The sequence below is a fragment of the Mya arenaria genome, chromosome 2, assembly GCF_026914265.1.
Source record: "Mya arenaria isolate MELC-2E11 chromosome 2, ASM2691426v1".
Taxonomy (NCBI): Eukaryota; Metazoa; Mollusca; class Bivalvia; order Myida; family Myidae; genus Mya; species Mya arenaria.
In genome coordinates this window covers 42,206,855-42,233,360 of record NC_069123.1, presented here as the reverse complement: position 1 = coordinate 42,233,360, position 26,506 = coordinate 42,206,855, and the positions used below count along the sequence as shown (strand labels likewise).

Sequence of the window (26,506 nt, the reverse complement as noted above, 5' to 3'; positions counted from 1 at the left end):
AAGTTGTTTTTAAAGATATCATAGAATTGTCTTGCTCTTTACATTCAACAAAACGACAAGCCCTTAGTGCAACTTGACAAACTTGAAACAACGACGGTATCTAAGCGAGCTGTGCTTAATATGCAAACTTGCTATTTTTCATAAAAAGGAAATGTATGATTGATGTATCTTTGCAATGGTTTTATTGTGATATGATATATTAGTCTATGGTCAATATCTTATTTAGAAGTAAAGAAAAACTATATCAATTTAGAAGCTGAACAATCGTAAATATGGACAAAGTAACACAACGTCTTTTGGCGTCACTGGGTTGCGCCGCCATGCTTTCACCTATTTCATATTACAATAATAGACAGCACAATCGAAGTTCCTCAATCAGTTTTGGCCCACTAATAGAACAGATTCTGACGACTTCTGTGATATATGTCACTGCAATTATTACCTCTAGTAAATGGTTTATGTACAGTATCTGTGCGTTTTGAAATGACCCTCGTATATATATGTATACTATCTTGCGTGAATTATAGTCCATAAGTGTATTAATATTACAGTTCAGTAAAACAATCGTTGGCGACAACGTCGATACCAGCTGCATGTAACTGGAGTTATCTCTGTAAGTAATCGGAGAGCGAAATGTATATTTTACCACAAACATGAGATATGCTTGTAATGAGACATGCTTGTAATGAGACATGTTTGTAATGAGACATGCTTGTAATGAGACATGCTTGTAATGGGACATGCTTGTAATGAGGCATTCTTGTAATGAGACATGCTTGTAATGAGACATGTTTGTAATGAGACATGTTTGTAATGAGACATGCTTGTAATGAGACATGCTTGTAATGGGACATGCTTGTAATGAGACATGCTTGTAATGAGACATGCTTGTAATGAGACATGCTTGTAATGAGGCATTCTTGTAATGAGGCATTCTTGTAATGAGACATGTTTGTAATGAGACATGCTTGTAATGAGACATGTTTGTAATGAGACATGCTTGTAATGAGGCATTCTTGTAATGAGGCATTCTTGTAATGAGGCATTCTTGTAATGAGACATGTTTGTAATGAGACATGCTTGTAATGAGACATGCTTGTAATGAGGCATTCTTGTAATGAGGCATTCTTGTAATGAGACATTCTTGTAATGAGACATGTTTGTAATGAGACATGCTTGTAATGAGACATGCTTGTAATGAGACATGCTTGTAATGAGACATGCTTGTAATGAGAAATGCTTGTAATGAGACATGCTTGTAATGAGACATGTTTGTAATGAGGCATTCTTGTAATGAGACATGCTTGTAATGAGACATGCTTGTAATGAGAAATGCTTGTAATGAGACATGCTTGTAATGAGACATTCTTGTAATGAGGCATTCTTGTAATGAGACATGCTTGTAATGAGACATTCTTGTAATGAGACATGCTTGTAATGAAACATGCTTGTAATGAGAAATGCTTGTAATGAGACATGCTTGTAATGAGACATGTTTGTAATGAGACATTCTTGTAATGAGGCATTCTTGTAATGAGGCATTCTTGTAATGAGGCATTCTTGTAATGAGGCATTCTTGTAATGAGACATGCTTGTAATGAGACATGTTTGTTATGAGGCATTCTTGTAATGAGACATGCTTGTAATGAGACATGTTTGTAATGAGACATTCTTGTAATGAGACATGCTTGTAATGAGGCATTCTTGTAATGAGACATTCTTGTAATGAGACATGCTTGTAATGGGACATGCTTGTAATGAGACATGTTTGTAATGGGACATGCTTGTAATGAGACATGCTTGTAATGAGGCATTCTTGTAATGAGACATGCTTGTAATGAGGCATTCTTGTAATGAGACATGCTTGTAATGAGACATGCTTGTAATGAGACATTCTTGTAATAAGGCATTCTTGTAATGAGACATGCTTGTAATGAGACATTCTTGTAATGAGGCATTCTTGTAATGAGACATGCTTGTAATGAGGCATTCTTGTAATGAGACATTCTTGTAATGAGACATGCTTGTAATGAGACATGCTTGTAATGAGACATTCTTGTAATGAGACATGCTTGTAATGAGACATGCTTGTAATGAGACATTCTTGTAATGAGGCATTCTTGTAATGAGACATGCTTGTAATGAGACATGCTTGTAATGAGACATGTTTGTAATGAGACATGCTTGTAATGAGGCATTCTTGTAATGAGACATGCTTGTAATGAGACATTCTTTTAATGAGACATTCTTGTAATGAGGCATGCTTGTAATGAGGCATTCTTGTAATGAGATATTCTTGTAATGAGACATTCTTGTAATGAGGCATTCTTGTAATGAGACATTCTTGTAATGAGACATTCTTGTAATGAGACATGCTTGTAATGAGACATGCTTGTAATGAGGCATTCTTGTAATGAGACATGCTTGTAATGAGACATGCTTGTAATGAGACATTCTTGTAATGAGACATGCTTGTAATGAGACATTCTTGTAATGAGGCATTCTTGTAATGAGGCATTCTTGTAATGAGGCATTCTTGTAATGAGACATGCTTGTAATGAGACATGCTTGTAATGAGACATGCTTGTAATGAGACATGCTTGTAATGAGACATGCTTGTAATGAGACATGCTTGTTATGAGACATGCTTGTAATGAGACATGCTTGTTATGAGACATGCTTGTAATGAGACATTCGTGTAATGAGACATGCTTGTAATGAGACATTCGTGTAATGAGACATGCTTGTAATGAGACATGCTTGTAATGAGACATGCTTGTAATGAGACATGCTTGTAATGAGACATTCTTGTAATGAGGCATTCTTGTAATGAGACATTCTTGTAATGAGGCATTCTTGTAATGAGACATTCTTGTAATGAGACATGTTTGTAATGAGACATGCTTATAATGAGACATGTTTGTAATGAGACATGCTTATAATGAGACATGCTTGTAATGAGACATGTTTGTAATGAGACATGCTTGTAATGAGACATGCTTGTAATGAGACATGCTTGTAATGAGACATGCTTGTAATGAGACATGCTTGTAATGAGACATGCTTGTAATGAGACATGCATGTAATGAGGCATGTTTGTAATGAGACATGCTTGTAATGAGGCATGTTTGTAATGAGACATGCTTATAATGAGACATGCTTGTAATGAGACATGCTTGTAATGAGACATGTTTGTAATGAGACATGCTTGTAATGAGACATGTTTGTAATGAGACATGCTTGTAATGAGACATGCATGTAATGAGACATTCTTGTAATGAGACATGCTTGTAATGAGACATTCTTGTAATGGGACATGCTTGTAATGAGACATGCTTGTAATGAGACATTCTTGTAATGAGGCATGCTTGTAATGAGACATGCTTGTAATGAGACATGCTTATAATGAGACATACAAAACGAGGTGTTACGATGATGTAGATGGTTTAGACGTCGTGAGCATTATATGCAGATAATAAGTAAATTGTAATGATATTGTTGAACGTAACATTTATGTTGATTATTATCAGGAAAACCTGTTGTAGACAAATATAGTAATTATGTATTTCTGTGATTTTTTCCCTTTCACAAAACAGCCGAAAATTATATCGGGAATGAAACATAAAATAATTTAAGGGCTTCTTATATACCATAACATAACATAGCATATTATACCATTATATAAAAACAGCAAAAAAACGTAACTTAACATACCAATACATAACATGGCATTACATAACGTTTCATTATATAACATTACATAACAATATGTAACATAAAATTCCAGGACAAACCATGACATTACATTAATATTGAATGACATGATGATAGCATATTACATTAGCTGAACATAACTTTGTTTAAAACAGATAACCATTAAACACGTTTTACTGTAGCTGCAATATTAACTTGTCCATATTGCATGACAGGGGAGGTTATACCGGGGAGGAGAGTCGACCATGAATTAGATTTGTGTGTGGGTTGTTGAACTTGTTACTGCAATATTTTCTTCTCATGCGGCACCTTTCTAACACGAGCGGTTGAATAAAAGATTTTATAAACATCTCATTCTTGTTAACACACTTTTAAAACCTTTGAATGTTGATTGAATTCCCTTTAATCATCACATCTGACAAACATGTACAACCTTTTGTCATACGTTCCAAGAGAACATGACAATATGCAATAATACCAGTTGAACCTCGTTGGCTCGAACTCCCAGGGACTGGCGAGAATACCTCGAGCCTCGGAAAGTTCGAGACAAGCGGGACTATTTACCTTCAGTATAAAGAAATCTGTCATTTACATCTAGTTCGAGCCAACTAGGAATTCGAGCCAAGCGAGGTCGAGCCAACGGGGTTCGACTGTATGTAACAAGGTCAATGCGATATGCTATCTGCTGCTCATGACCAATCTGCCTACAAAGTTGGAGGTTCATTGGTCCAAACTTTCTTCAGTTATTGATCGGAATACCGTTTCCCCGCTCAATGTCGTCGCGACCCTGCTCATTGATTAACTGACCTCAAACGTTCTTCGCTCATTGATCGTAACCCGGGGGGACTGACTGACAGCCAAACTGGCAGACGGCCCGATTACTATATGCCGTCATTCGGTGGCATTATACTGTAAATCATTCGTTGTGTGTTTGCGTCCCGCGATATACTGTTGTGACAGCCTCATGTATGTTGTCGTCCGCTTCGAACATTTTCAAAATATTCTAATTCAATTAAAACATTGCAACAGAAAGAAACGTTTTTAAAAAAATCATGACAGAAACCATTGGCCCGATTTGCATGTAATCGCATACCAATGAGTCTCGAATAAACCTCTACAAATACTGTTCAAGAAGTTTCTAATCGACACAAAAAGAATGCGGCCACCATCCTTCACAAGTCCCATAGATGGTTCTTCAACAGTTATCGCGAAAACTTTGTTCTTGGAATTTTCCGTCTCAGTTTTGAAATTGTCCTTTTGCTATCCATATTTTATTTACATGCCGGATACTCAAGAGACATAACAAAAGGCATTCCGAATGCACGAACAATGTTTCTCTGTTCAGTTACCGAAGTTCATATCATGGGTAAAATTTTCCCTGCCCTGTTATTTATTTGGTTCGATGTAGAATATAGTATTGCTGCTGGAGGCGATTCAATCGAGCCGTACGTAATATATCATATCGTAGTTAGACTGAAGCAACGTTTGCTGGTATTTCGAGTGCTTGACAGTTTTGGTATTTTCATAACAGTCAATGTACAGTCTCAATTTAATTATTATGCGTGCTAACTTCGGATGCATGTTTTGGCGTCCATACCATAACTGCTCCAAAATGTATTTTATTGGAAGAAAATATGTATGTAACACGTGAGGGCAAACGTGATAACATTTGCATCAAACACCACCCGGTTATTCTCTATTATGCACCACTCAGTTGTAACCACGGCCCCCCGGCTCCGGAGGTATACCGGGGATAGCCGGGAATATGGGCCGTGTTTTTACCTTTCAGGTGGCCCCGCAGTGCCGGGTGAATGGGCCTGACCTAGGCTCCCTGGTTTGCGGGGGCATTTAGCAGGGATTTTACCATCAGTTCGTCCCTGCAGGGCGGGGATTTTACCCGGGGTTGGCTAGACCAAAAGTCAAAGTCCCCGCTATACCCCGGACTTGGTGGGGCCGTGGTTACAATTGACTGGTGCATTACTCCCTCAAATCCTGCTACTGTGGTCACCGCTGCTCACAAATTTAAAATCATTTTTTATTTACATGCACTCTCTGATCGGTGATCGTTTTTCTCTGCATTTCGCACACTCCAAAATACACTCCATTGAAACTGTCTGAGTGAGTTGTAGACACATTTATTTCATTGGATTCTATGTAAAGCGTTTTTAATGTGCGTGTGAAATGATAGCGAATGTAATACATTTAACATGGCATATTTTTGGAATCCTTAGGAATTCAATTAATTTCACTTGTAACTGCTTATAATCTGTTTAAATCTATAGGCTTTTAGCTCAAACATGTTCGTCTGCTATCAGATACACTATTTATTTTTTTTGGATATTTAGCATTAAACTTTCATTTATATGACAATATTTCCCTCTGGGGGTAAATATATGTATATGGATGTAAATAGCCACTGGGGGTAAATTCACTATCGGGGGCAAATTTTCCCCTTGTTTGGAGCGGTGGGGGAGGGGGATTTACAACATGTTTGGAGCGGTTGGGAGATTTTCCCCATGTCTGGAGCGGGGGGGGGGCATTTGTCCCATGTCTGGAGCGGCGGGGGAGGGGCGAGTTGCCCCATGTCTGGAGCGGTGGGGGAGGGGGGATTTGCTCCTTGTCTGGAGCGGTGGGGGAGGGGAATTTGCCCCATGTTTGGAGCGGTGGGAGAGGGGTGATTTGCCCCATGTCTGGGACGGTGGGGGAGGGGGAATTTGTCCCATCCTTGGAGCGGTGGGATTTGCCACATGTCTTGAGCGGTGGGAGTGATTTGCCCCATGTCTGGAGCGGTGGGAAAGGGGTGATTTGCCCCATGTCTGGAGCGGAGGGGGTGATTTGCCACATGTCTTGAGCGGTGGGAGTGATTTGCCCCATGTCTGGAGCGGTGGGAGAGGGAGGATTTGCCCAATGTCTGGAGCGGTGGGAGAGGGGGGATTTGCCCCATGGCTGGAGCGGTGGGGGTGATTTGCCCCATGTCTGGAGCGGTTGGGAGAGGGGGGATTTGCCCCATGTCTGGAGCGGTGGGGGAGGGGGAAATTTGCCCCCGTGGCTAGTTCATGTCATTTAAATGCAAAACCTGATTTTACCCCCTTGGGGTTATCAATTTCGGCAGAGTTTTTATATATAATTCTTATCAAACTGTGTCGACATTATACGTGTTTATTTTTCGTATAGCGCTTTAGATTCCGTTTGAGGCTCGTATACAAGTATCGAAATGGAGTGCGAAAACATTTCAATATGCAATAAGTTAAAAACTATCGCATTCCATTCAGTATTTACATTGAATATTTGAAGTTATATATCTTTAAAACATCCTCGATTCTTTTTGTGTTTTCAAATTTTCTAAACAGTTAAACAAATGTGAACAGGTAAAGTTTGAAGTTTTCTAACAGTCTTACAATAACTTTATTTGATAAGACGGGATTTTCATATTTGTTTCTGAAAAGATGATAACTTACTACAGTGAACGTAACTAGTATAAGGTGTAAATATGTCGTCACAAGTCACTTATAGAAGCGTTATTAATATGATTTAAGTAGTTTTTTAATACAAACTATTGACTATTTATTAAAATTATTCTTTTTTATATGAACGCGTCCAAAATTACCGCATGGGCAAATGTATCACCGTAGGGTTTATTTGTCCCCGGGGGCAAATGCTCGTCATATAAACGGGTGAAATTCACTAGCTATCCTCTACCATTTTTAGGAAGTGCTTGCACAGTGTCATTTAAATCTATGAATGCCGTTATTTATGGTTTGGGTTTAAATGCAGAGGTCAGGTGGTACATCGTCCTTTACATTAAGTGGTCCCGTTTCTCTTTTTGATGGAATTGTTCCTGTAATCATGAGCACGATTCATGATAGACACATTTACGCGACACTTGAAGGATTCAAGTCATTCTCTGAGAGAACGTATACAACCATATTAGCATGAAGATTGGATTATGTCATTAAAATACCAAAACCGAACATTGTTTACTGAAGGTATCAAGGAAAGAATGCCCCGCGCCTCCCGCATCGGGGGTATAAATCACTAGACAATCAGTTGCCTGTTTATTGTCCCATCATATTAGTGAAAGTTTATATATCAGTTGACAGCCATGCTATTGGAGGAATTAACACTTACGACAGCGGTGAGTGATTTTAACACCTTTTCAATCCTAACCACTTGTCATGTCTTTAACATAAAAAAATAAAACCTTTTAACACATATATTTATGATAATGCATATCACACTTGATTAACAAAATAACCATAATTGTTTTAAGCGTTTAGTTCAGTAGCATTGTCATGTCGCAAACAGATGACTGGCTAATTTTGATGCAAACGAATAATGCCTCTGTTTTTAAAAGATGCCGTGTTAGCTCAATTTGCAAATACCACGTGGCTATTTAAGGCTATGTTTTAATTTATTAGTTAAGAAAAATTGCATTGTTTTTTTCTGTAAATAAGTATTGTTTGATATAAGCATAGTTAAATTGTTAATAATCACAATCTCAGTATTCAAATGTCGCAGCGGTGCCCAACCGGAAATGTTGAAAGCCCTGGAAATAAGCGAAGAGTACGTCTTAGGAAACGCACATACGTTGTGATTTATAAAAAATCTAGGAACCCTTTAACGAGGTCTGCTTACTTTTCGAAATAATTCTTTATATATATAAGTTTCTAAATTTTCATTGTTGTTAATTTTTCGGCTGTTTATAAGGTCCATTTACTTCCCTAAAACAATAGAAAACGCCTTAATAACTACACTTACTTAACTTACTTACTCACTCACTTACTTACTTAAATATTTAATTACTTACAGACACTATTGCACAATCTACTGTCAACAGACCATCATTTTACTTTGCAAAATGAATTCGTTGGACATTTTTGGAAAATCTTAAAACATGAAAAGTGTGAAATATTATCTGAGATGTTCGTACCATTTTCTTCTGGCTTTAGTCAACGTGTGCTTTTAACTAATATGTATTTCACTATACAGGACAAGCGCCAAAGAAAATAGTACTATGTAAATATTTCTAGATGAGCGAACTTGTTTTTACATATCATTTTATTGTTATTAAATCTTTGAAAATATTTGAACCAATCTTCTTCTTAAACGGATCTTGTCTGCTTATCATTTTACTGCCCAATGATCAAAACGATGAATATTTTTTATTCAGATTACTTGGCGCGTGATGTCAAATAAAGTGTGTTCTGTTCTGTTCTGTTCTGCAACGTGTATCATGGAAACCACGTGATTTTCACCATGATTCTGCACTCTGCCATGATATAATCTATTTGATATACTATGACAATGATTTAGCAATGTGTTCATGTCTACACGATATTAAACATCCAGGAAACAACCCTGGCCACATCTTTTACCTAGTGTCAAATTGGCAAAGTTTAATATAGCGAAATTTAATAGGCGCAAATTAATGGATTTAACATTTATACAAAATTTCAATAAATTTGAGCACCGCTTTAAGCAAAATCAGAAATTGTCTACGTTTTAATGCAGGACGGTAAAAACATGAACTATTTTACTATCCACAAAAAATAAGAATACTTATAATTTCAACAGCTATCAAACAAGTCTAAGAACAGGATCTATATTCTTTTCAAGAATTGTGAGAATGACATGCTTATCTGATTTGTCTTTTTTACGTTGCAAGTAATGCATTTGTAAGAAAATCATAACAAAAATGTTGAAAATATCAAACAATGTCGAAACAATTCAAGTGTAATCTTATTAATTCAGAAATCACCTCCCTTTAAGTCAAAGTATGTATGATGATGTTGACATTGCTCTGTAGTCCACATATTTCTCTTCTCGAAGAATGTGTTGGCTTAAGTTTTGCATATTATTTTGCAATGACATACAATTTTAAGACAAAGTGCTTTTAGGTGAAATCAATGTGAAGACTTGTATGCTTGTTTAATGATTTAGCGAAGAGAAATACTTATGAAAAATAAGATACAATTTTGCAAATAATGTTTTCTTTCTATAAAAGTCTTTAAATCCAACGAAATGATATATTTTTCGACAAATAAAATAAAACAATGTTTATCATAGATTCACTGCCAAGAATAAAGACGAAATGACTGCTGTTATTTTGCATAATTCCTGTTTATTTAGTCCCCATGATCGAAATCACGAAATTTTTAAAGCTCTGTAAACATTAAACATTTTTACAACTCTTGTGTGTGTGTGTGTTTGTGAAAGTGTGTGTGTGTGTGTGTGTGTGTGTGTCCCCCCCCCTTTTTTAATTTAACTTTTTGCAAAAGTGCAGCTAGGCTTCCATAAATTAGGTTGGACGTTTGTAAAATTGCCGGTCGCATTAACCCGGCTGGTGGCCCTTACATGGGGGCGTACCCGCGATAACCAACGCAGAAACTGGGCTTCTGTTTTTATTCCTCTTTATGAACAAATAGATTTATCTTGATCCTCGGATCAGAGCAAATCCGCCGTGCATAATACCACGTAATGTTCTTGTAATCGATATATGAAAATTGAAATTTTATCACAAATAAACGCTTTAAACCGATTTTTAATTAGTGACGTCGGGTGAATCTGCAATTTTCCCTCCCATGCTAAGGGTGGGGAGCTTATCATGCCTTTGGCTTTGCTGGGGTCCACTGCCCATCGACTCGCATTGTCATAAAATCCACGGTATTCATATCATCTGTTATCATAATTCATGCTTATGCGAGTCGTTGTCGGGCTTCACTTACTACAAAGCAAACAGTGTAGTTTTCGAGTCTGTATTACGAGGAGTTGCTTTCAGTCCAGGCCCATGGGTTTATTTACATCATAATAACGTAAGATAAAAATAAACATAAATAAAATAATGTAATTCTTCTTAGATATGTGTGGAATGCACTTGTGTAAGTTTGTGCAAAGCACAATTTTTACCCAAATTTATTTGATTATCTATGCAGACACTTACACTTTACAGAGGGCTTAATAAATCAACAATTTCGTATAGAAATATGCAAATCATGCGTTTATAGACGGGTTGCATTAATTTCAAAGTGGACCGATGTGTTTTAAATTTGACAAAAATGAATTTTGTACGCTGATATTTAAAGAAGACTTAGTGTATAAGTGTAATTGGTACAGCTTCTGCCCTTTAAATAAATATCACTTAAGTCTTTTACATTTAAGTGTGCGAATAATGAGTCCATATAAAACATTTAAGTGCAAAACGCCGGCAGCAATACGAGTTACTATTTCAAATAATTCGCTTCTTTAGTAGTTAGGATTTCAGTCATTAATATTTTCTGAAATTACAGCTCCTCGTTGTCCGGCTATCTAAGCGTCAATCCTTTTAGTTATATTTTACAACAGAGGAAAATAATTATCTCATTTGGTAGTATCATATTTTCATTACATCTTGGTGAACAATTTCTTTGGTAAAATCAGGTTAAGTTAGGCTGCATTTATACGTTTTTATCATTTATTACAACTATTGAATTTCTTGTAATTAACTTAAAATATTTCATCCCCTGCGCACAACCATGCATCCCTTGGTGCATTGGGTATTGTTTAAATACTCCAGACATATGCAATTACTCTCAACAATGGAAACATTCCTTAAAAAAGGCAACATTTACTTACTGCATCGGATTTTAATATTCAACCACTTTTATGTAGAAATGTGCAAAATCATTCCAAATCATCAGTTTGATTCCTGTATTGATGAGCTGCATTAAATGGGCCATTGTGTTTGAAGTTTACCGAAAATGAACCTCAATACACTGGTAGACGAACATATATTTCGCATCGTGCCTTTTCTCACAAAAAAATATAAGAGCATGCTTCCAGAAGTCGACCACGTGTCAAACTGCGTATTTCCTACGGTGTATATTTTACATGGATGCAAGACAGTGGCTCCTGCTTTTTTGGAAGCTGTATATAAAAAAGAACGCATGACACTTCTGCGCTAAAGCCTTTTAAGAGCAGACATCATTGTTAAAGTACACAGATGGTTTATCCCATGTGCCAGCCCTTTTTATTAAAAACCGGTAAGAAAAGAACCTAGCATATTATTTAAATTAAACGAAAATTCCATAAGATCGCAAAAAAGCTAATTTCCGGCATACATGCGCCGTATAGTTTACGCGTGAGCTCTTCATATGAGTTATATGCGTATAACACGTTACAAGGTAGGCTATTTGCGATTTGACATCTTACATGCGGAATGAGCTGTATGCAGAATCGACGCACATGTCCTCCGTTTACAGCTGACATGCGGAATGAGCTGTATGCGTAATCGAGGCATAGGTCATTCGTTTACATCTTACATGTGGAATGAGCTGTATGTAGAATCAAAGCACAGGTCCTCCGTTTACATCTTACATGCGGATTGAGCTGTATGCAGAATCGAGGCACATGTCCTTTGTTTACTCTGACATGCGGAATGAGCTGTATGGAGAAACAAGGCACAGGTCCTCCGTTTACATCTCACATGCGGAATGAGTTGTATGGAGAAACAAGGCACAGGTCCTCCGTTTACATCTAACATGCGGAATGAGCTGTATGGAGAAATAAGGCACTGGACCACCTTTTAAATCTTACATGCGGAATGAGATTTATGCAGAATGAAAGCAGATGTCCTCCGTTTACATCTTACATGCGGAATGAGCTTTATGCAGAATCAAGGCACAGGTCCTCCGTTTACACCTTACATGCGGAATGAGCTGTATGGAGAAACAAGGCACAGGTCCTCCGTTTACATCTCACATGCGGAATGAGCTGTATGCAGAATCAAGGCACAGGTCCTTCGTTTACATCTTACATGCGGAATGAGCTTTATGCGGAATCAAGGCACAGGTCCTCCGTTTACATCTTACATGCGGAATGAGCTGTATGGAGAATGAAGGCACAGGTCCTCCGTTTACAGCTCCCATGCGGAATGAGCTGCATGGAGATTCAAGGCACAGGTCCACCATTTACATTTTACATGTGGAATAAGCTGTATGGAGAATCAAGGCACAGGTCCTCCGTTTACATCTAATATGCGGAATGAGTTGTATGGAGAATGAAGGCACAGGTCCTCCGTTTACATCTAATATGCGGAATGAGCTGTATGGAGAATGAAGGCACAGGTCCTCCGTTTACAGCTCCCATGCGGAATGAGCTGCATGGAGATTCAAGGCACAGGTCCACCATTTACATTTTACATGTGGAATAAGCTGTATGGAGAATCAAGGCACAGGTCCACCATTTACATTTAACATGTGGAATAAGCTGTATGGAGAATCAAGGCACAGGTCCTTCGTTTACATCTTACATGCTGAATGAGCTTTATGCGGAATCAAGGCACAGGTGCTTCGTTTACATCTTACATGCTGAATGAGCATTATGCAGAATCAAGGCACAGGTCCTCCGTTTACAGCTCCCATGCGGAATGAGCTGCATGGAGATTCAAGGCACAGGTCCACCATTTACATTTTACATGTGGAATGAGCTGCATGGAGATTCAAGGCACAGGTCCACCATTTACATTTTACATGCGGAATGAGCTGTATGGAGAATCAAGGCACAGGTCCTCCGTTTACATCTAATATGCGGAATGCGTTGTATGGAGAATCAAGGCACAGGTCCACCATTTACATTTAACATGTGGAATAAGCTGTATGGATAATCAAGGCACAGGTCCACCATTTACATCTTACATGCGGAATGAGCTGTATGGAGAACCAGGCACAGGTCCTCCGTTTACATCTTATATGCGGAATGAGCTGTATGCAGAATCAAGGCACATGTTCTCCGTTTACATCTTATATGCGGAATGAGTTGTATGGAGAATGAAGGCACAGGTCCTCCGTTTACATCTAATATGCGGAATGAGTTGTATGGAGAATGAAGGCACAGGTCCTCCGTTTACATCTTATATGCGGAATGAGCTGTATGCAGAATCAAGGCACAGGTCCACCATTTACATTTTACATGTGGAATGAGCTGTATGCAGAATCAAGGCACAGGTCCACCATTTACATTTTACATGCGGAATGAGCTGTATGCAGAATCAAGGCACAGGTCCTCCGTTTACATATTACATGCGGAATGAGCTGTATGGAGAATCAAGGCACAGGTCCTGCGTTTACATATTACATGCGGAATGAGCTTTATGCAGAATCAAAGCACAGGTCCTTCGTTTACATCTTACATGCGGAATGAGCTTTATGCAGAATCAAGGCACAGGTCCTTCGTTTACATCTTACATGCGGAATGAGCTGTATGCAGAATCAAGACACAGGTCCTCCCTTTACATCTTACATGCGGAATGAGCTTTATGCGGAATCAAGGCACAGGTCCTTCGATAACAGCTGACATGCGGATTGAGCCGGATGCCCAATCAAGGCACATGTCTTCCGTTTGCAGCTAACATGCGAAATGATCTTTTTTCAGAATCAAGTCAAAGGTCCTCCGTTTAAATCTTACATGTGGAATGAGCGTTATGCCCATACAAGGCACGGGTCCTCCGTCTACAGCTGACATTCGGAATGAGCTGTATGCATAATCAAGGCACAGGTCCTCTGTTTACATTTTACATGCTGAATGAGATTAATGCAGAATCAAGACATAGGTCACATGCGAGATGAGCTTTATTGGAAATACATGTACAGGTTCTCCGTATAAACTTACACGCGGAACCAAGGCACAGGATCTCACCAATCACATGCGAGATGAGCTTTATTCGAAATCAAGCTACAGACCATCCGTATACAGCTCACATGAGGAATAAGCCATATGCGGAAACAATGCACAGGTCATCTGGTAACAGTTCACATGCGGAATGAACTTTCTGCAGAATGAAATCACAGGTATTTCGCATACAGCTCACATGCGGAATGAGCTTTTTGCGGAAACAATGCTCGTGTATTCCTTATAAAGCTCACACGCAGAAGGAGCTTAATGTTGCATCAAGGCACAGATCCCCCGCATAGAGCTTACATGCGGAAGGAGCTTAATGTTGCATCAAGGCACACGTCGCTCGCATAGAGCTTACATACGGAAGGAGCTTAATGTTGCATCAAGGCACAGGTCCCCCGCATAGAACTTACATACGGAAGGAACTTAATGCGGTATCAAGGCACAGGTCCCCCGCATACAGCTTACATGCGGAAGGAGCTTAATGTTGCATCAAGGCACTGGTCCTCCGCATACAGCTTACATGCGGAAGGAGGTTAATGCGGAATCAAGGCACAGGTCCTCCGCATAGAGCTTACATGCGGAAGGAGGTTAATGCGGAATCAAGGCACAGGTCCTCCGCATAGAGCTTTCATGCCCAAGGAGCTTAATGCGGTATGAAGGCACAGGTCCCCCGCATGCAGCTTACATGCGGAAGGAGCTTAATGCGGAATCAAGGCACAGGTCCTCCGAATACAGCTTACATGCGGAAGGAGCTTAATGTGGAATCAAGGCACAGGTCCTCCGAATACAGCTTACATGCGGAAGGAGCTTAATGCGGAATCAAGGCACAGGTCCCCCGCATAGAGCTTACATGCGGAAGGATCTTAATGCGGTAAAAAAGCACAGGTCCCCCGCATAGAGCTTTCATGCGGAAGGAGCTTCATGTGGAATCAAGGCACAGGTCCTCCGCATACAGCTTACATGCGGAAGGAGCTTAATGCGGAACCAAGGCCCAGGTCCTCCGCATAGAGCTTACATGCCCAAGGAGCTTAATGCGGTATGAAGGCACAGGTCCCCCGCATAGAGCTTACATGCGGAAGGATCTTAATGCGGTATAAAGGCACAGATCCCCCGCATAGACCTTACATGCGGAAGGAGCTTAATGCGGAATCAAGGCACAGGTCCTCCGCATAGAGCTTACATGTGGAAGGAGCTTAATGCGGAACCAAGGCACAGGTCCTCCGCATAGAGCTAAATCAAGGCACAGGTCCACCGCATAGAGCTTACATACAGAAGGAGCTTAATGCTGAATCAAGGCACAGGTCCCCCGCATAGATCTTACATACGGAAGGAGCTTAATGCGGAATCAAGGCACAGGTCCCCCGAATAGAGCTTACATGCGGAAGGAGCTTAATGTTGCATCAAGGCACAAGTCCCCCGCATACTGCTTACATGCGGAAGGAGCTTAATGCGGAATCAAGGCACAGGTCCTCCGCATAGACCTTACATGCGGAGGGAGCTTAATGCGGTATCAAGGCACAGGTCCCACGCCTACAGCTTACATGCGGAGGGAGCTTAATGCGGTATCAAGGCACAGGTCCCACGCCTACAGCTTACATGCGGAGAGAGCATAATGCGGTATCAAGGCACAGGTCCCACGCCTACAGCTTACATGCAGAAGGAGCTTAATGCGGAATCAAGGCACTGGTCGTCCCCAGCATACAGCTTACATGCGGAAGGAGCTTAATGCGGTATTAAGGCACAGTTCCTCCGCATACAGCATACATGCGGAAGGAGCTTAATGTTGCATCAAGGCACAGGTCCCCGGCATACAGTTTACATGCGGAAGGAGCTTCATCCGGTATCAAAGCACAAGTCCTCCGCATACAGCTTACATACGGAAGGAGCTTAATGTTGCATCAAGGCACAGGTCACCGGCATACAGCTTACATACGGAAGGATCCTAATGTTGCATCAAGGCACAGGTCCCCGGCATACAGCTTACATGCGGAAGGAGCTTAATGCAGTATCAAGGCACAGGTCCCCCGCATAGAGCTTACATGCGGAAGGAGCTTAATGCGGAATCAAGGCACAGGTCCTCCGCATACAGCTTACATACGGAAGGAGCTTAATGAGGAATCAAGGCACAGTTCCCCCGCATACAGCTTACATGCGGAAGGAGCTTAATGTTGCATCAAGGCACAGGTCCCCCGCATACAGCTTACATGCGGAAGGAGCTTAATGCAGTATCAACGCACAGGTCCACCGCATACAGCTTACATGCGGAAGGAGCTTAATGCGGTATCAAGGCACAGGTCCCCCGCATAGAGCTTACATGCGGAATGAGCTTAATGCGTCATCAAGGCACAGGTCCCCCGCATAGAACTTACATACGGAAGGAGCTTAATGCGGTATCAAGGCACATGGTCCCCCGCATACAGCTTACATGCGGAAGGAGCTTAATGCGGAATCAAGGCACAGGTCCTCCGACTAGAGCTTACATGCGGAAGGAGCTTAATGCGGTATCAAGGCACAGGTCCCCCGCATACAGCTTACATGCGGAAGGAGCTTAATGCGGTGTCAAGGCACAGGTCCTCCGCATACAGCTTACATGCGGAACGAGCTTAATGCGGAATCAAGGCACAGGTCCTCCGCATACAGCTTACATGCGGAAGGAGCTTAATGTTGCATCAAGGCACAGGTCCCCCGCATACAGCTTACATGCGGAAGGAGCTTAATACAGTATCAAGGCACAGGTCCCCCGCATACAGCTTACATGCGGAAGGAGCTTAATATTGCATCAAGGCACAGGTCCCCCGCATGCAGTTCACATGCGGAAGGAGCTTAATTCGGAATCAAGGCACAGGTCCTCCGCATACAGCTTACATGCGGAAGGAGCTTAATGCGGAATCAAGGCACAGGTCCTCCGAATACAACTTACATGCGGAAGGAGCTTAATGCGGTATAAAGGCACAGGTCCCCCGCATAGAGCTTTCATGCCGAAGGAGCTTCATGCGAAATCAAGGCACAGGTCCTCCGCATAGAGCCTACATGCGGAAGGAGCTTAATGCGGTATCAAGGCACAGGTCCTCCGCATAGAGCTTACATGCGGACGGAGTTTAATGCGGTATCAAGGCACAGGTCCCCCGCATAGAGCTTACATGCGGAAGGATCTTAATGCGGTATCAAGGCACAGATCCCCCGCATAGAGCTTACATGTGGGAGGAGCTTAATGCGGAATCAAGGCACAGGTCCTCCGCATAGAGCTTACATGCGGAAGGAGCTTAATGCGGAACCAAGGCACAGGTCCTCTGCATAGAGCTGAATCAAGGCACAGGTCCCCCGCATAGAGCTTACATACGGAAGGAGCTTAATGCTGAATCAAGGCAAAAGTCCCCCGCATAGAGCTTACATGCGGAAGGAGCTTAATGTTGCATCAAGGCACAGGTCCCCCGCCTACAGCTTACATGCGGAGGGAGCTTAATGCGGAATTAAGGCACAGGTCCCACGCCTACAGCTTACATGCGGAAGGAGCTTAATGCGGTATCAAGGCACAGGTCCTCCGCATAGAACTTACAAACGGAAGGAGCTTAATGTTGCATCAAGGCACAGGTCCCCTGCATACAGCTTACATGCGGAAGGAGCTTAATGCGGTATCAAGGCACTGGTCCCCCGCATACAGCTTACATGCGGAAGGAGCTTAATGCGGTATCAAGGCACAGGTCCTCCACATACAGCTTACATGCGGAAGGAGCTTAATGTTGCATCAAGGCACAGGTCCCCGGCATACAGTTTACATGCGGAAGGAGCTTAATCCGGTATCAAAGCACAGGTCCTCCGCATACAGCTTACATACGGAAGGAGCTTAATGTTGCATCAAGGCACAGGTCCCCCGCATAGAGCTTACATGCGGAAGGAGCTTTATGTTGCATCAAGGCACAGGTCCCCCGCATAGAGCTTACATGTGGAAGGAGCTTAATGTTGCATCAAGGCACAGGTCCCCCGCATACAGCTTACATGCCAAGGAGCTTAATGCGGTATCAAGGCACAGGTCCCCCGCATAGAGCTTACATGCGGAAGGAGCTTAATGCGGAATCAAGGCACAGGTCCCCCGCATAGAGCTTACATGCGGAAGGAGCTTAATGCGGAATCAAGGCACAGGTCCCCCGCATATAGCTTACATGCTGAAGGAGCTTAATGTTGCATCAAGGCACAGGTCCTCCACCTAGAGCTTGCATGCGGAAGGAGCCTAATGCGGAATTAAGGCACAGGTCCTCCGCATAGAGCTTACATGCGGAATTAGCTCTGTGTGATATCAAGAAACTGGTCATCCGTATACAGCTAACATGCGGATTTTAAGCAGAGTCATCCGCTTATAGCTCACATGCGGAATCAAGGCATATGTCATCCGCATACAGCTCACATAATACATCAAGGCATGTGTCCTCCGCATGTAGCTCACATGCGGAATCAAGGCATATGCCATCCGCATACAGCTCACATAATACATCAAGGCATGTGTCCTCCGCATGTAGCTCACATGCGGAATCAAGGCATATGTCCTCCGTGTACAGCTCACATGCGAAATCTAAGCATATGTCCTCCGTTTACAGCTCACATGCGAAATCAAGGCATAGGTCCTCCATTTAGAACTCACGTGAGAAATCTAGGCATATGTCCTCCGTATACAGCTCACATGCGAAATTAAGGCATATGTCCTCCGTTTACAGCTCACATGCGAAATCAAGGCATATGTCCTCCGTTTACAGCTCACATGCGAAATCAAGGCACAGGTCCTCCATATAGAACCCACATGCGAAATCAAGGCATATGTCCTCCGTTTACAGCTCAAATGCGAAATCAAGGCATATGTCCTCCATATAGAACTCACGTGAGGAATCAATGCATATGTCCTCCGTTTACAGCTCACATGCGAAATCAAGGCATATGTCCTCCGTTTACAGCTCACATGCGAAATCAAGGCACAGGTCCTCCATATAGAACTCACGTGAGGAATCAATGCATATGTCCACTGTATACAGCTCTCATGCGAAATCAAGTCATATGTCCCCCGTTTACAGCTCACATGCGAAATCAAGGCATAGGTCCTCCATATAGAACTCACGTGAGGAATCAATGCATATGTCCACTGTATACAGCTCTCATGCGAAATCAAGGCATATGTCCTCCGTATACAGCTCTCATGCGAAATCAAGTCATATGTCCTCCGTTTATAGCTCCCATGCGAAATCAAGGCACATGTCCTCCGTTAACAGCTCACATGCGAAATCAAGGCATATGTCCTCCGTTTACAGCTCACATGAGAAATCAAGGCACAGGTACTCCATATAGAACACACGTGAGGAATCAATGCATATATCCTCCGTTTACAGCTCACATGCGAAATCAAGGCATATGTCATCCGTTTACAGCTCACATGCGAAATCAAGGCATGTGTCCTCCGTTTACAGCTCACATGCGAAATCAAGGCATATGTCCTCCGTTTACAGCTCACATGCGAAATCAAGGCATATGTCCTCCATATAGAACTCACGTGAGGAATCAATGCATATGTCCTCCGTTTACAGCTCACATGCGAAATCAAGGCATATGTCATCCGTTTACAGCTCACATGCGAAATCAAGTCATATGTCCTCCGTTTACAGCTCACATGCAAAATCAAGGCATATGTCCTCCGTTTACAGCTCACCTGCGAAATCAAGGCAAATGTCCTCCGTTTACAGCTCACATGTGAAATCAAGACACAGGTCCTCCGCATATCGCTTACATGTGGAATCAGGGCACATGTCTTTTACATACAGCTCACATGCGAAATGAGCTTTATGCTATGTAACAAAGGTATAATCTGATTGTACTAGTTGAATCTGCCACCCTGATGTCTTTCCACCAATTTCAAAGTGACTAAATTTTAAAAAATGCCACAACTAAACGCAAAAAATCACCAACGACTTCCATTCCGAATCTGACGCAAACCATTAGTTGAACAAAATTACACATTTATTCAAGATGCATACCGGAACACAGTTTGTTTGTTTTTTTCATTTTTATTGCAGTTTATTTCCTTCCACGATTATTGTAGAGCCATTTATTGATAAACCGCCTTGACCTTACGTTTCTGGTTTTAAAAATAAGTTCATGAACGTTGATATAAACTATTGGAGTCTTGAACAACTGGCGTGATTTTGAATAACAACAACAACTGTTAATAGGTCCCCTTTCATCGTCGGATACCCACTTGTGAATGATAGATGCTTACAACTCCACTGTGTTATGCGATTCCTCTTGTAAGACTTGCACGGACGGAATGTTACCCTGGATAGAGCTTTTATTTTATCGTTCCTCCAAGAAAAAAAACGGTATGTGTTTAGTTGTTAGGTGGTTGATCGAGCCAGCGACCCCTGGATTGACAATCCAATGGCTTTCCACTCGACTACGGATCCACATGTTGTGAATGCTGATGGCTGACCTCACGCTGATATCCAAGGGCTAGCAATTTATGAATGACGGGAATTGTTCTAGTCCCTTGTACACAAGTTGCATAGAGGGTCTGAACAATCACTAGTTATCTGATCTTACAAAACAACTAACTAATTATAAATTATATTACAGACAATAGTATATTTTTAAATTGTTTCAAATACAAGTTTATATAATAATTTATTCTTTTTACACGAACTAATCCATAATATCCACACATTTGAGACAACTTGTTAAAGAAACGCTCTGTAATGCAAAATAGCAAATGTCTAAACCATGTTCCTATCCCTCTTTTTTCAAATTATTTATATTTTTCTATTTTGGTTTTGACTGCGATATTTATCACCAAAGGGAGTATTGGTCCAGCCGTGCCAGCCTCTCAGACTAGGTCTAGACAACATATGTCTACGTGTTGATGCTCGAATTGAAGGGGTTTTCTTCAAGTTAATGTTGTCTCTGATAAGACGTGCTATTTAAGTTCTTTTAATTGAACAATTGTTGGGACATATGTGGCCCTAGATGTCAAAAAGCTAGTGTGATTCGAGAATTCGTCAACGGACGAATACTAAGACGTTGACATCAATGCTGGAAAAAAATGTTGACGAGGAAGAATTAAGTGCATAAAACAAACGTTCTTGTGGTGAAATTTTAAAATTTTGCAAAGGCCGGATTTTTTTTAAGACTAAATGTCATGGCCTATTTTCATATACGTATACCAGAAGTGTAAAATTATATCTTTCACTTCACCACTGAATGGTCTAGACAACAATTTCTGTTTCTAGTATGTAAGACAGGGGCGAGTCCAAGAATTGACGCTAGAGGGGGCGTATCTTAGGGGCGCAACCTATTGACACGCGCCCCTCCTTCAGAATCGAAAGTATGAAACTGTATAAAGCATCAACTGTTATTATTCGTATACGCGTCAACATTTGACCAGTTTCAGTGGCATCATACTTCAGTAGAAGAAAAAAATATTGTATACTTGTGATCATACTTTTAGTTAACAAAACTGTATGTAAACCGGATTAGGATAAAACTGTAACAAACAGGGCAATATTGCTGGTCAGGGTGAGTTTTGTTGTTTGTTCTATCATAAGTTTTCTATATACGATTGACAAAACATAAAGTAAAGCACAGCGTAATAATGATATGGCCAGGTAAAAGTCTTGGAAATAAAAAGGTTTTACGCCATGTTGTGTCAAAGACCGTGTTCTGTGCCGAAAGGGATGGTTGTTAAAAACTGCACATAGAATGGCTTCCAATCAATATTTTCTAATGATATGTTTAATACTTATTCACAATAATTATATAGCCCGACTTGTAGCATAAATGGTATTTTTTACATTACTAATTTGTGGAATGAATTTGATTCTGTGCACAATCTTTACGAACAACCCTCTAATAGTTTTGTTCCTTCAAACTTTAGAAGAGCTTTTACCATTTACTAAAGCATTGATTATACGGACTTTTCTTTTAAATTAACACTGACAAATTATTTGTGTCTGCATAATCGCTACTAGAATTATAGGCAACTAATAAATTATTCGTAATGAAAGCTGACGGTTATTAAAATGGTAAAAAGCTGCTAATCCAAAATCGCGTTTGCGTGCGCGTCTAATTGGTCGAGCATCTTATACAGGCGTACATTATTAACCCAGATGCAGATAAGATGGGGAAGTGAATTAAGGCTAAGTGCTTCTATTTTTAATTTCTATTCGCATTTTTTGTTGTTTTGCTTTTGAGATGGATATTCAGTGCATGCTCCTTCTCCAACTTTTCATATCCAGGCGCACATGGTTTCCCCTATTTACATGTCTTCCCATTAGCCATGCATTGCTTTTATTAAAGGACAACACCAGCTTTCCGTGTGTATCCATTTATTTATACCATCCATTTATTAATACATTTTGCTTCTTATATTTGTGCACATTTTATGAATATCACAAATGTCATAAATAAGAAATGACTGCTTTAAATATCTTATATAATCTAAGTCAGTTTGTTTTATGCGTCTGAAATCTGGGGTTCATCCAAAACTGTGACTATCGAACAATTTCATCGTTTGTATACAATTACTATTGACTAGAGATTTCTATAAAATGTATAATCTGGCAGATATGATCTAGATTTAGAAAATGCAGAATACCTAAATTTACCTCTCTAAATAGGCAGTTTGCTATTTTACTGTCATTTATGTGTAATTCACAAATTGTTTCAATGCCTCTTTAATATTGATTTAAGAATTGTCAAATCCGGTTATGGCTTGAATAATAATGTGTAAGATACCAGTATACTACAAATTTCATATAGTCTGTTAAAAATTCTCATTCTACATGACATGAATCTGTCAAACATTTTTTTCTCAGTTAGCATGTTGAAATACCTTGAAAATTTAACTTGAATTCACAACAGAAGCGAGCGTTTCTCGTCTTACAAAGATTGCGGATACCACCGTCTTTACAACTCCCGTGAAGTCAGTCAGTATTTCAGGCGACCTAAATTCAGGAACTTCTTATAACCTTATCTTCCTTTATCAATCAACATCTGCAGATTTCTGTAAATATTGATACGATTATTTGTTGACTTTGTGTTCCGGATAGATTCTTGGATATAAATATCTGACATTCATCAGTATACGTCTTACCAAGCGAAAATTGTCTTTATACATGTTTTCATTTAGAGTGGCAAACTCAGTTCTGTATTAAACCATATTCAGTATTAGGTTTGTAAATTGAAATCTACGAACAGTAACATAATTGAAGATAATCAGCAGTTACTGTCCAAGCACGACCATTAAACATTTAAGGCAGAGGAGAGAGTGTAATTAATTGATAGTACATATTTATCAGTCTTCATAATTGTACAAAATCTACAAATGTATTTTGACAGATAGACTATTGTATTTAAAAAAAATGATGCGATACAAAGTTGACATAAACTATTCGTACATGGACGTGCTTAAACTATTTGCAAGGCAATATGTATCAAGCAAAAAGAACAGAAAATATGTTCTGGGCCACAGGACAAGATTCGGTACTTGAACGTTTGGCCAATATTTCAAAAATCGGACCCACGCATCGTGTTTAATTGAACATGATTTCAGTAAGTACATGGTGTATCTGGTTAATGATATCTGGGATATTGTTTACAGACAAGGGAACATTGGTAAACAATGTTAACACTGCTGTTATAATGGAATCAAAGATGAGCTTTAGTGTTACACTCCTCGTCAGAAGTGTCTGGTTTGAGATTGAAAGGAGAATTTTCAAAAACAGCATTACAATTTAAATAAATCCAGCACTTTTTTTGGCTCAGTATAGATTTGCGTTTGCCACTTCTCCGAGCACTAAAACAAATGAACACAAACTTCCTTGTTGGAGGGATATGTACATATAGTTGAAAAGAAACAGAAAAAATCCTAGGACAAAGCAGATGTAACAGATCTACTGTAATTAATTGGTAAATGTTTCTGTTAGGGTTTAAATGTTTTAAACGAATTGACCTCTTAACAATTCTTAGGTTGCATGCGACTGTGAACTAATAATGACCTATATTTCTTACATTTAATATAGGTCAATTGTAAATGGTGACCTCATTAACGCAAACTTGATTTGAACTCTACAAGGTCGTGAAAGTATATAGATTACGCCTTTTGAAAACACATTATAAATATGAGACATTTTTATGTTGCCACTCATAAAAAGATTTGACAGTGCTCCATCAGGCGGCGGTTTTATTAAATGGTTTGTCGCAGTGTTTTAAGAAACTATACTCTCAATCAAACTCTAGTGAAAGACCGAATGCGGGGCTCTGTAAGCGGCGTAGACTGTGCTAGGTTTCATTTAATATGGTGGAGACAGGGGAACAGTTAAGTTATCGTTTTATTTCTTTATTCGAAGCAAAATATTGCCTTTCAACGGATGCAATTTATTACTTGGTATACACACACTGATACACTGCTTGGAAGTGTTTGGGGGTAATGAACACTGCGTCAAGGGTTTAACGTTTATAACCAAAACGGAGTTTTCGATGCTATATATATGAAGGATATAATGACAAGACGCTTTTCGGAAGTCCTGTATCACATTGACTACGGTGTGAAATAATAATATATGTCATGTGTTTACGGTAAATATCTTTTCTAGCATATCTGAAATTACCTTATGGTGAAAAAAAGACATTGGAAACTCACTTTTATACGTTTCACCATGACGTCATGACGCGCAGTAATTTTTATAGTTCTTTCCGAAAAAAAGTTACTGAATAGTAAGTGTTTATTGTAAGTAAATTTAAGTCTGTAAACGCTAGCTTTATGCTTCCATGCTGAAACGGATTTGGAGAACGACAGAATCGTGATACGGATTTTTCAATACGGCGTAGTGTTGGTTTGGGTTTTTTTCACTGTTGGATATGGAAAAAGAAATTTATAAGCATATAATAAATAAACAATTGTTTCGCTATTTTTGAAAAACAGATATTGAAATCGAGAAGGGGCGCTCGTTGACTCAATGAATAATATTACTAGAAATGACCAGGCTTTCTGACATTGTTGTGAAACATCTAGATAATGCATTCATGTTATTAATGGCATCCTGTCGTTAACCCCTGCTTGTCAGAAGCCGATATAGACTTGTTTGAAGAACGACTGGAAAAAAGCAGCCACCGGTAACTTGAGACATTCTTTACTTAGAATGTCGTGATTTCCTGCCGCCCACAGGATCGTAATTCAACTCGAGAAGAGATAAAAACCGTATTATTGAATCCTTTTGTTGAAACAATAGAATGAAAGCCATATTTAGGTGCTCGTAGGTGTGTTAATGGCGCCATAACACATTTCGTTTTCTCGGGCTAGAATAAGGTATTTTTCTGCTATTGACGCGCCTTTTACGTAATTATGATGAAATGCAAGTGACTAAAGCCTGTAATAACACACCCTGGACACCAGCTGCAATGCGTTCGGTAGGACGAGCGTTTACTCAACGTTATGCACCACTCAAATGTTACCAATCCCCCCCCCGGTCCGGGGATATATCGGGGGTAGCCGGGGAAATGTTTTTACCTTGAAGATTGCCCCGCATTGCCAAGTGAATGCGGTGGTTTTGTCTTCGCCCAAAAATAGCGGGGGAATATACCTTGCCTATGTGAAGTCCCCGGGGGTCCGGGGGCATTTGGCGGGGATTGGGCAGTGTGTCCCCGCAGGACGGTGATTTTACCCAGGTTTGGCTGGACCGGAAGTCAAAGTCCCCGCTATTCCTCTGACCTGGGCTGAGGCGTGGTTACAATTGACTGGTGCATTACCAAACTGTGTTGTTCTGTATCCCTGTTGCAACTCGCACACACTACAAGCGGGGAACCAAACAACAAACGCTCACCGCAAACGCGTTTACTGAACGCATGGCTGCAGGTGTGATGTTGTTTATATGCACGCAGGCAACGAGAGATTCACAACGTCACAAGAAAACAAAAACTAGACTGAACTTTTAAATAGTGTTATAAAAACATTTTGGGGGTAACCGACTTCGAACGTTCAGTGTTAAAGAGATATTTTGAAGTTAAATTAGTTCGTTACATTTGACTGTATTTATTATTAAGTCAGAGTATATGCCAAACGCAAACTCAATTAAATGAGGACTGGCTGACAGCATTGCAGATTCGTTTATTT

At 40.3% G+C, this 26,506-nt stretch overlaps 1 protein-coding gene across 1 annotated transcript; it reads right to left on the bottom strand.

Annotated features, from left to right (window-relative positions):
- Positions 1–6,069: 6,069 nt before the first annotated feature.
- LOC128214948 (formin-2-like) lies at positions 6,070–12,659 on the bottom strand. The gene is made up of 2 exons (XM_052921672.1): positions 12,561–12,659; positions 6,070–6,726 (listed from the first exon to the last, which is right to left on the bottom strand). Exons 1-2 carry the CDS (start codon positions 12,657–12,659, stop codon positions 6,070–6,072), a joined length of 756 nt encoding a protein of 251 aa, XP_052777632.1.
- Positions 12,660–26,506: the final 13,847 nt, after the last annotated feature.